The 12,773-nt window shown below is 46.3% G+C and overlaps 1 protein-coding gene across 5 annotated transcripts in view; it reads left to right on the top strand.

The window, feature by feature from the left end:
* Positions 1-12,773, top strand: part of CAD (carbamoyl-phosphate synthetase 2, aspartate transcarbamylase, and dihydroorotase) — a 617,432-nt gene that overhangs the window by 445,654 nt on the left and 159,005 nt on the right. The window contains exon 36 of one of the 5 annotated variants that reach the window (XM_069233593.1): positions 148-285. The exons of 3 other annotated variants lie outside the window; for them this stretch is intronic. In XM_069233593.1, the coding sequence (XP_069089694.1) occupies positions 148-285 (138 nt within the window). The remainder of the gene's footprint in view (positions 1-147; positions 286-12,773) is intronic. One more of the 5 variants, XM_069233595.1, reaches the window with a different exon arrangement.

Genomic DNA, 12,773 nt, shown 5'->3' with positions numbered 1-12,773 from the left:
GCAAATTAAATTTTTTGTTTTATTTGCCAAGCTCTGCTCAATTTAACAACATCAACTAAAAGAAGATGATAAAACATTGTTTTGCTCTTTCTCACATTCCCTTTTTCACCTTGTTGCCTCCTGGTCTTTCTACCCTGGAAAATGTAGACCCAGAATTCCCGGTCATTGTCTTCAGTTCGGGTACTGTATGCTCAGCATGTGGCACTGCTGCCCCGGGGCTTCTGCTGCCCTGTGATCTCTCTGCAGGTTTCCCTTCGTATACATCTGTTGGGACTGGTACACTTGGTGAGCCCTACTTTCCACCACAGCAAACCTTTTTAGATGCTTCCTCTTGCAGCAAATGAGCCCTCCTCTGCCATGACAGATTGCATAGTCAATCCCTTTGTCTAAACTCTCCTCCCCGCACACAAAATAGGGAGTGGTTAGCGCCACTTTCAAGTTCCTTATTCATCTTATGCATCCCTGCATTCCTTAGGCCTATGCATTTTGAAAAGCTGGTGGGATGCCACATTCACAGTTTTGTCTCTGGTAGGGTTGGTGTTGGTATATTGTGTCTTCATAAGTAGAAGTACAATCATGTGGATTTGCTCTCTGCTCCGCCTGTCATATTACATTTATCTTATTCTGTGCCAAACATCTAATATACTGGATTATTGTGCCCATGTAAAATTATACATTCATCCCTTATTTCCTTGAATTCTTAACCCACTTTTCTATGTGTGACTGTGAGATCTCGGGTTATTAGTGAAGCATGAGCTGTGCACGTACTCCTAAAAGGTTAGTAATCTAGTGTCCTGGAATCTGCATCACACAAATGACAGGCTCAGTAAATAGCTGACCTCTGGTGAGGAAAATGAGGCAAAACTAACAGTTCGGTGGCATGTGTAGCTGCAGATACACATGCTGTGCATAGTCCGCCGTCTGGTGTTGGGTCGGAGTGTTACAAGTTGTTTTTCTTCGAAGAAGTCTTTTCGAGTCACGAGACCGAGGGACTCCTCCTCCTTTGTTTCCATTGCGCATGGGTGTCGACTCCATCTTAGATTGTTTTTTTTCCGCCATCGGGTTCGGACGTGTTCCTTTTCGCTCCGTGTTTCGGGACGGAAAGATAGTCATAACTTCGGAAAACTACGTCGGTATTGTTTCGTTCGGTATCGGGTTAGATTAGAATCGACACCGAATCCTGAAGAGCTCCGGTAGCCCTTCGGGGTAATTTCGATCCCCTGTCGGGGCCTGGTCGGCCCGACCGCGTGCAACATCGAGACTGATGGAACGGACCCCGTTCCGATTCTGTCCTAAATGCCACAGTAAATATCCCTATACAGACCAGCATTTGGTCTGTAACTTGTGCCTGTCACCCGAGCACAAGGAAGAAACGTGTGAGGCCTGTCGAGCGTTTCGGTCGAGAAAAACGCTCCGTGACCGAAGAGCCAGACGGTTGCAGATGGCGTCCACGCCGACAGGACAATGAGGGTTCGAGGAACAGGGAGAAGAAGAGGAAGCCTTCTCCATCCATGAATCGGACTCGGAGGAATTCGACGTCGAAGAAACCGTGAGTAAGATGTCGAAGCAAGCACCACACGGGAAAACAGACAAAGCCCAGGGGACGCCACTGCCAACAGGCCATGGCTCAACCCATAAAGTAGGTGACCGTCCATCAGCACCGAAAAAAGGCGAACTGGTGCCGAGGTCGTCCGACTCGGGTCGAGACACAGGCACGCAGCAATCTCGGGACCGAGAAAGTGCTGCAGAAAAGGGTCGACACCGAGACAGCACCACCGAGGCTGCTCGGCACAGAGACAGCGGCACCGAAGATGGCCGACGCCGAGAAAGTTCGACACCGAAAAAGAGAAAAATCTCGTCGGAGCCGAAAACAACAAAAGACACGGTTTCGGTGCCAAAACGACCAGCAACTGAACCGACAGCCAGTTCGTACTCAGAGGAACAATCACTGTCCTCCCAAATGCGCAAACACAGGTTTGAGGAAGATTTACAAACCACAGATGTAGACCACACCCAAAAGCGGATCTTCATACAAAGTGGTACAGGGAAGATCAGCACTCTTCCCCCAATCAGGAGAAAAAGGAAACTCGATTTCCAACCACAAGAAAAGACACCACAAGCAAAAGTGGTAAAGAAGGTAACTCCACCACCGGTAACTCATACATCACCGGCACAGACTCCGTCACATTCACCAGCTCATACCACTATGAGCCAAGATGACCAGGATGCGTGGGATCTCTATGACGCCCCAGTATCAGACAATAGCCCTGAGTCGTATCCTACTAAGCCCTCACCACCTGAAGACAGTACAGCGTATGCACAGGTGGTAGCTAGGGCAGCAGAGTTCCATAACGTGTCTGTTCGATGGCATCTGTCGCTGTAGATACGCATGTTCTGCAATAGCTCGCCATCTGGTGTTGGGCCGGAGTGTTACAAGTTGTTTTTCTTCGAAGAAGTCTTTCGAGTCACGGGACCGAGTGACTCCTCCTTTTGTCTCCATTGCGCATGGGCGTCGACTCCATCTTCGATTGTTTTTTTTCCGCCATCGGGTTCGGACGTGTTCCTGTCGCTCCGAGTTTCGGAACGGAAAATTAGCTAATTTCGGAAGATTTTCGTCGGTATTGTTGCGTTCGGGATCGGCGTACTTAGATTCCACACCGCATCGAAGATCGAAGAGCTCCGGTGCCCTTCGGGGTAGTTTTTCGATCCTCCGTCGGGGCCTGGTCGGCCCGACCGCGTGCTGAAGAACGCCGATGGAACGGACCCCGTTCCGCTTCTGCCCCAAATGCCACAATAAATACCCCTACACAGACCAACATTTGGTCTGCAACCTGTGCCTGTCACCTGAGCACAGCGAAGACACCTGCGAGGCCTGTCGTGCGTTCCGGTCCCGAAAAACACTCCGAGACCGTCGAGCCAGAAGACTTCAAATGGCGTCCGCACCGACAGCCCAACGGGAGTTCGAGGAACAGGAAGAAGAAGGTACCTTCTCGATCCAAGACTCAGACTCCGAAGGATTCGACGATACACAAACCGTGAGTAAGACGTCGAAAACCACACAAAGAAACATTTACAAGGCCCAGGGGACGCCACTGCCACCAGGCCATGGCTCAACCCATAAATTCGGTGACCGACCGTCGGCACCGAAAAAGGCCCAAACAGTGCCGAGATCGTCCGACTCCGGTCGAGACACCGGCACGCAGCCTTCTCGGGACCGAGAAAGTGCTGGAGACAAGCCTCGACACCGAGATGCCGGTGTGGACACGGCTCGACGCCGAGACAGCGGCACCGAAACAGATCGACGCCGAGAGGTTTCGGCCCCGAAAAGGAAAAAAGTCACCTCGGAGCCGAAAAAACACGCAGACAAAGTTTCGACGCCGAAACAAACTGCAAGCGACCCAGCTTCAGGCTCTTATACAGAAGAGCACTCGCTAACCTCCCAAATGCAAAAGCATAGGTTTGAGGAAGAGCTACAAGCAACTGATGTGGACCATACGCAAAAGCGTATCTTCATTCAGCAGGGGACAGGAAAAATAAGCACCCTTCCCCCCATTAGGAGAAAGAGAAGGTTGGAGTTCCAGACGGAACAAGCACCACAACCAAAAGTGGTGAAAAGAGTTACACCACCACCCTCTCCTCCGCCCGTGATTAACGTTTCACCAGCACAAACTCCATCTCACTCCCCAGCTCACACCACCATGAGCCAGGGTGACCAAGATCAGGACGCATGGGACCTATACGACGCCCCAGTGTCAGATAACAACCCGGAGGCATACCCTACAAAGCCATCTCCACCAGAAGACAGCACCGCGTACTCTCAGGTGGTGGCTAGAGCAGCACAATTTCATAACGTAAGCCTCCACTCAGAACAGGTCGAGGATGATTTCTTGTTCAACACACTCTCCTCCACCCACAGCTCCTACCAAAGCCTGCCTATGCTCCCTGGTATGCTCCGGCACGCAAAAGACATATTTAAGGAGCCGGTCAAAAGTAGGGCAATCACACCAAGGGTGGAAAAAAAGTATAAGCCGCCTCCTACGGACCCGGTTTTCATCACTACACAGCTGCCACCAGACTCTGTTGTTGTAGGAGCAGCTAGGAAAAGGGCCAACTCTCACACATCTGGAGACGCACCACCCCCAGATAAAGAAAGCCGCAAGTTCGATGCAGCTGGTAAGAGAGTCGCAGCACAAGCTGCAAACCAGTGGCGCATCGCGAACTCCCAGGCACTACTTGCGCGCTATGACAGAGCCCACTGGGACGAGATGCAACATCTCATTGAACATCTGCCCAAGGACTTCCAAAATAGGGCAAAACAAGTGGTTGAGGAGGGACAGACCATCTCCAACAACCAGATACGTTCCTCCATGGACGCTGCAGATACAGCTGCACGGACAATTAATACATCTGTAACTATCAGAAGGCATGCATGGCTCCGAACGTCTGGATTTAAACCAGAGATTCAACAAGCAGTTCTCAATATGCCTTTTAATGAAAAAGAACTGTTCGGTCCAGAAGTGGACACAGCGATTGAGAAACTCAAAAAAGATACGGACACTGCCAAAGCCATGGGCGCACTCTACTCCCCGCAGAGCAGAGGGAATTACAGCACATTCCGTAAAACGCCCTTTCGAGGGGGGTTTCGGGGTCAAAGCACACAAGCCAGCACCTCACAAGCAACACCGTCCACTTACCAGGGACAGTATAGAGGAGGTTTTCGGGGACAATATAGAGGAGGGCAATTCCCTAGAAATAGAGGGAGATTTCAAAGCCCCAAAACCCCTACTACTAAACAATGACTCACATGTCACTCACCCCCTCCACACAACACCAGTGGGGGGAAGAATAGGTCATTATTACAAAGCATAGGAGGAAATCACTACAGACACTTGGGTTCTAGCAATTATCCAACATGGTTATTGCATAGAATTTCTACAATTCCCTCCAAACATACCACCAAAAGCACAAAATTTAACAACACACCATTCCAATCTCCTGGAGATAGAAGTGCAGGCACTATTGCAAAAGAATGCAATCGAATTAGTGCCAAACACACAAATAAACACAGGAGTTTACTCACTGTACTTTCTGATACCAAAGAAGGACAAAACGCTGAGACCAATCCTAGACCTCAGAGTAGTGAACACTTTCATCAAATCAGACCACTTCCACATGGTCACACTACAAGAAGTATTGCCATTGCTAAAACTACACGACTACATGGCAACTTTAGACCTCAAGGATGCTTATTTCCATATACCAATACACCCATCGCACAGGAAATACCTAAGGTTTGTATTCAAAGGAATACATTACCAATTCAAGGTACTGCCTTTCGGATTAACAACCGCACCAAGAGTCTTTACCAAATGTCTAGCGGTAGTCGCTGCACACATAAGAAGGCAGCAAATACATGTGTTCCCATATTTGGACGACTGGCTAATCAAGGCCCATTCGTTCATACAGTGCTCAAATCACACAAATCACATCATACAAACCCTCTTCAAACTCGGGTTCACCGTCAATTTCACAAAATCCAAAATTCTGCCACGCAAGGTACAACAATACCTGGGAGCCATAATAGACACATCAAAGGGAGTAGCCACTCCAAGTCCACAAAGAATTCAAAATTTCAACACCATCATACAACGCATGTATCCAACACAAAAGATACAGGCAAAGATGGTATTACAACTCCTAGGCATGATGTCATCATGCATAGCCATTGTCCCAAACGCAAGACTGCACATGAGGCCCTTACAACAATGCCTAGCATCACAGTGGTCTCAAGCACAGGGTCACCTTCTAGATCTGGTGTTAATAGACCGCCAAACTTACCTCTCGCTTCTGTGGTGGAACAACATAAATTTAAACAAGGGGCGGCCTTTCCAAGACCCAGTGCCACAATACGTAATAACAACAGATGCTTCCATGACAGGGTGGGGAGCACACCTCGATCAACACAGCATACAAGGACAATGGAACGTACATCAAACAAAACTGCATATCAATCACCTAGAACTTCTAGCAGTTTTTCAAGCACTAAAAGCTTTCCAACCAATAATAGTTCACAAATACATTCTCGTCAAAACAGACAACATGACAACAATGTATTATCTAAACAAGCAGGGAGGGACGCACTCCACGCAGTTAAGCCTGCTAGCACAAAAAATTTGGCATTGGGCAATTCACAACCAAATTCGCCTAATTGCACAGTTTATACCAGGGATACAAAATCAACTCGCAGACAATCTCTCTCGAGATCACCAACAGGTCCACGAATGGGAAATTCACCCCCAAATTCTGAACACTTATTTCAAACTCTGGGGAACACCTCAGATAGACTTGTTTGCGACAAGGGAGAACGCAAAATGCCAAAACTTCGCATCCAGGTACCCACACAAACAATCCCAAGGCAATGCCCTATGGATGAACTGGTCAGGGATATTTGCTTACGCTTTTCCTCCTCTCCCTCTCCCTCTCCTTCCTTACCTGGTAAACAAACTCAGTCAAAGCAAACTCAAACTCATATTGATAGCACCAACTTGGGCAAGGCAACCCTGGTACACAACGCTGCTAGACCTATCAGTGGTACCCTGCATCAAATTGCCCAACAGGCCAGATCTGTTAACACAGCACAACCAAAAGATCAGACACCCAGATCCAGCATCGCTGAATCTAGCAATCTGGCTCCTGAAATCCTAGAATTCGGGCACTTACAACTTACCCAAGAATGTATGGAAGTCATAAAACAAGCAAGAAGGCCATCCACCAGGCACTGCTATGCAAGTAAATGGAAGAGGTTTGTTTGCTACTGCCATATTAATCAAATACAACCATTACACACAACTCCAGAACATGTAGTGGGTTACTTGCTTCACTTACAAAAATCTAACCTAGCTTTCTCTTCCATTAAGATTCACCTTGCAGCAATATCTGCATACCTGCAGACTACCTATTCAACTTCCCTATATAGAATACCAGTCATTAAAGCATTCATGGAGGGCCTTAGGAGAATTATACCACCAAGAACACTACCTGTTCCTTCATGGAACCTAAATGTTGTCCTAACTAGACTTATGGGTCCACCTTTTGAACCCATGCACTCCTGCGATATACAGTTCCTAACCTGGAAGGTGGCATTTCTCATCGCCATTACTTCCCTGAGAAGAGTAAGCGAGATTCAGGCGTTTACTATACAGGAACCTTTTATACAACTACACAAAAATAAAGTCGTCCTAAGGACCAATCCTAAATTTTTGCCAAAGGTTATTTCACCGTTCCATCTAAATCAAACAGTGGAACTTCCAGTGTTCTTTCCACAGCCAGATACCGTAGCTGAAAGGGCACTACATACATTAGATGTCAAAAGAGCATTGATGTATTACATTGACAGAACAAAGAACATCAGAAAGACTAAACAACTCTTTATTGCATTTCAAAAACCTCATGCAGGAAACCCAATTTCTAAACAAGGTATAGCCAGATGGATAGTTAAATGCATCCAAATCTGCTACCTTAAAGCTAAACGACAGCTGCCCATTACACCAAGGGCACACTCAACCAGAAAGAAAGGTGCTACCATGGCCTTTCTAGGAAACATCCCAATGCAAGAAATATGTAAGGCAGCCACATGGTCTACGCCTCACACATTCACCAAGCACTACTGTGTAGACGTGTTATCCGCACAACAAGCCACAGTAGGTCAAGCCGTATTAAGGACATTATTTCAAACTACTTCCACTCCTACAGGCTGATCCACCGCTTTTGGGGAAATAACTGCTTACTAGTCTATGCAGAACATGCGTATCTACAGCGACAGATGCCATCGAACTGAAAATGTCACTTACCCAGTGTACATCTGTTCGTGGCATCAGTCGCAGTAGATTCGCATGTGCCCACCCGCCTCCCCGGGAGCCTGTAGCAGTTTGGAAGTTACCTTCAATTATTTATATATGTATCATCTCAACCTTAAATAGGTGCATACTTAGTCACTCCATTGCATGGGCACTATTACTACAATTCAACTCCTACCTCACCCTCTGCGGGGAAAAACAATCGAAGATGGAGTCGACGCCCATGCGCAATGGAGACAAAAGGAGGAGTCACTCGGTCCCGTGACTCGAAAGACTTCTTCGAAGAAAAACAACTTGTAACACTCCGGCCCAACACCAGATGGCGAGCTATTGCAGAACATGCGAATCTACTGCGACTGATGCCACGAACAGATGTACACTGGGTAAGTGACATTTTCATTACACTCGGAGCCTGTCGAAGATGACTTCCTTTTCAACACCCTCTCCTCCACCCATAGCAATTATCAAAGCCTCCCTATGCTCCCGGGAATGCTAAGGCACGCTAAACAGATCTTTAAAGAACCTGTCAAAAGCAGAGCAATAACTCCAAGGGTGGAGAAGAAATATAAAGCACCGCCCACGGACCCTGCTTTTATCACATCACAACTGCCACCAGATTCAGTTGTCGTAGGAGCAGCTCGTAAAAGAGCCAACTCGCACACATCAGGCGACGCACCACCTCCAGACAAGGAGAGCCGCAAGTTCGACGCAGCTGGGAAAAGGGTTGCAGTACAAGCTGCAAACCAGTGGCTCATCGCTAACTCGCAGGCGCTCCTAGCGCGATATGACAGAGCCCATTGGGACGAGATGCAGCATCTCATCGAGCATCTACCCAAAGAATTCCAGAAACAGGCAAAACAAGTGGTTGAGGAGGGACAAAATATCTCCAACAACCAAATACGTTCCTCTATGGATGCAGCGGATACAGCTGCAAGAACAATAAATACCGCGGTAACCATAAGGAGGCACGCATGGTTGCGCACATCCGGCTTCAAACCCGAGATACAACAGGCAGTGCTCAATATGCCGTTCAATGAACAACAATTGTTTGGACCCGAAGTGGACACGGCAATTGAAAAATTGAAAAAAGATACTGACACAGCTAAGGCCATGGGCACACTCTATTCCCCGCAGGGCAGAGGCACTTTTGGCACATTTCGCAAAACAACCTTCAGAGGGGGGTTTCGAGGTCAAACCACACAAGCTAGTACCTCACAAACAACACTGTCTACCTACCAGGGACAGTACCAAAGGGGAGGCTTTCGGGGCCAATACAGAGGGGGACAATTCCCTAGAAACCGGGGAAAATTTCAGGGTCCCAAGACCCCACCAACCAAACAGTGACTCACAAGTCACTCAACCCCTTCACACAACACCAGCGGGGGGAAGACTAAGCCAGTTCTACAAATTCTGGGAGGAGATAACAACAGACACTTGGGTCTTAGCAATTATCCGGCATGGTTATTGCATAGAATTTCTCCAACGTCCCACCAAAAACACAGAATATGTCAAAACAGCATTTAGACCTTCTACAACTAGAAGTTCAAGCATTACTGCAAAAAGACACAATAGAATTAGTACCAGGTCCACAAAAGAACACAGGAGTTTACTCACTGTACTTTCTAATACCAAAAAAAGACAAAACACTGAGACCAATCTTAGATCTCAGAACACTAAACACCTACAGCAAATCGGAACACTTTCACATGGTCACGCTACAGGAAGTATTACCACTGTTGAGACAACAAGACTACATGACAACCTTAGATCTAAAAGACGCGTATTTCCACATACCGATACATCCCTCGCACAGGAAATACCTAAGGTTCGTATTCAAGGGAATACATTACCAATTCAAAGTGTTGCCGTTCGGTATAACAACCGCACCGAGAGTCTTTAAAAAATGTCTAGCAGTAGTAGCTGCACATATCAGAAGGCAGCAAATACACGTGTTCCCCTACCTAGACGATTGGCTAATCAAGACCAACTCCCTAACAAAGTGTTCACACCACACAGATTATGTCATTCAAACCCTCTACAAACTAGGGTTCTCCATCAACTATACAAAGTCACACATTCTGCCGTGCCAAACACAGCAATACTTGGGAGCGACAATCAACACAACAAAAGGGATAGCCACTCCAAGTCCACAAAGGGTTCAAAATTTTTACAAAGTCATACAAGCCATGTATCCAACACAAAAAAATACATGCAAAGATGGTGTTAAAACTCCTAGGCATGATGTCCTCATGCATAGCCATTGTCCCAAACGCAAGATTGCACATGAGGCCCTTACAACAGTGCCTAGCATCACAATGGTCACAGGCACAGGGTCACCTTCTAGATCTGGTGTTGATAGACCGCCAAACATACATCTTGCTTCTATGGTGGAACAGTATAAATTTAAACAAAGGGCGGCCTTTCCTAGACCCAGTGCCACAATACGTGATAACTACAGATGCTTCCATGACAGGGTGGGGAGCACACCTCAATCAACACAGCATCCAAGGACAATGGGACGTACATCAAAGAAGGTTTCATATAAATCACCTCGAATTGTTAGCAGTATTCCTAGCGTTGAAAGCATTTCAACCCATCATAATCCACAAATACATTCTTGTCAAAACAGACAACATGACAACAATGTATTATCTAAACAAACAGGGGGGAACACACTCGACACAGCTGTGTCTCCTAGCACAAAGGATATGGCAGTGGGCAATTCACAACCACATTCGCCTAATAGCACAGTTTATTCCAGGGATCCAGAACCAGCTAGCAGACAATCTCTCTTGGGATCACCAACAAGTACACGAATGGGAGATTCACCCCCAAATTCTAAAATCTTACTTCCAAATTTGGGGAACACCTCAAATAGACCTATTTGCAACAAAAGAGAACGCAAAATGCCAAAACTTCGCATCCAGGTACCCACACCAGCAGTCTCAAGGCAATGCTCTATGGATGAATTGGTCAGGGATATTTGCGTACGCTTTTCCCCCTCTCCTTCCATAACTAGTAAACAGATTGAGTCAAAACAAACTCAAACTCATACTAATAGCACCTACATGGGCAAGACAACCTTGGTATACAACACTACTAGACCTGTCAGTAGTGCCTCATGTCAAACTACCCAACAGACCAGATCTGTTAACACAGCTTAAACAACGGATCAGGCATCCAAACCCAGCATCGCTGAATCTAGCAATTTGGCTCCTGAAATCCTAGAATTTGGACACTTAAACCTCACACAAGAATGTATGGAGGTCATAAAACAAGCTAGAAGGCCATCCACTAGACACTGCTATGCAAGTAAATGGAAAAGATTTGTTTGCTACTGCCATAATAATCTAGTTCAACCATTACATGCATCTCCAACAGATATAGTAGGATACTGACTACATTTGCAGAAATCAAATCCGGCCTTCTCTTCCATAAAGATACATCTCGCAGCAATATCTGCATACCTGCAGATTACTCATTCAACTTCACTGTTTAGAATACCTGTCATTAAAGCATTTATGGAAGGCCTAAAAAGAATTATACCACCAAGAACACCACCTGTTCCTTCATGGAACCTCAACATTGTCTTAACAAGACTCATGGGTCCACCTTTCGAACCCATGCATTCTTGCGAAATACAATACCTAACGTGGAAAGTTGCATTTCTCATTGCCATTACATCTCTAAGAAGAGTAAGTGAAATTCAGGCGTTTACTATACAGGAACCATTTATTCAAATACACAAAAATAAGGTAGTTCTAAGAACCAATCCAAAATTCTTACCAAAAGTTATCTCACCGTTTCACTTAAATCAAACAGTAGAACTACCAGTGTTCTTTCCACAGCCAGACTCAATAGCTGAAAGGGCACTACATACATTAGACATCAAAAGAGCACTAATGTACTACATTGACAGAACAAAACTAATTAGGAAAACAAAACAACTATTTATTGCATTTCAAAAACCTCATACAGGAAACCCAATATCAAAACAAGGTATAGCCAGATGGATAGTTAAGTGCATCCAAACCTGCTACCTTAAAGCAAAGAGAGAGCTGCCTATTACACCAAAGGCACACTCAACCAGAAAGAAAGGCGCTACCATGGCCTTCCTAGGAAATATTCCAATGAACAAAATATGTAAGGCAGCAACATGGTCTACGCCTCACACATTTACTAAGCACTACTGTGTAGACGTGCTATCTGCACAACAAGCCACAGTAGGTCAAGCTGTACTAAGAACTTTATTTCAAACTACTTCCACTCCTACAGGCTGAACCACCGCTTTTGGGGAGATAACTGCTTACTAGTCTATGCACAGCATGTGTATCTGCAGCTTCACATGCCACCGAACGGAAAATGTCACTTACCCAGTGTACATCTGTTCGTGGCATTAGTCGCTGCAGATTCACATGCGCCCACCCGCCTCCCCGGGAGCCTGTAGCCGTTTGGAAGTAATCTCCAACATTTGTAAATATATTACCTTAACCTTTATCTTGTACATACTTATTCATTCCATTGCATGGGCACTATGACTAACATACACAACTCCTACCTCACCCTCTGCGGGGAAAACAATCTAAGATGGAGTCGACGCCCATGCGCAATGGAAACAAAGGAGGAGGAGTCCCTCGGTCTCGTGACTCGAAAAGACTTCTTCGAAGAAAAACAATTTGTAACACTCCGACCCAACACCAGACGGCGGACTATGCACAGCATGTGAATCTGCAGCGACTAATGCCACGAACAGATGTACACTGGGTAAGTGACATTTTCCTTACACACCTTAAAAGAGCCAAGGCATCACTTGTAGGGGGGTTTGGGGGGGGGGGGGGGGCAGGACATGTATACCTGCCAACCTTTAAATAAATGTCACTGTGTGAGTGAGCTGGGCTTTAGAGGGCGTGGGATTGA

This window comes from Pleurodeles waltl, chromosome 5, assembly GCF_031143425.1.
Source record: "Pleurodeles waltl isolate 20211129_DDA chromosome 5, aPleWal1.hap1.20221129, whole genome shotgun sequence".
In the NCBI taxonomy this organism is placed as follows: domain Eukaryota; kingdom Metazoa; phylum Chordata; class Amphibia; order Caudata; family Salamandridae; genus Pleurodeles; species Pleurodeles waltl.
Note: the sequence above shows the minus strand (reverse complement) of the source record. Positions and strands in the feature narration are given on the sequence as shown.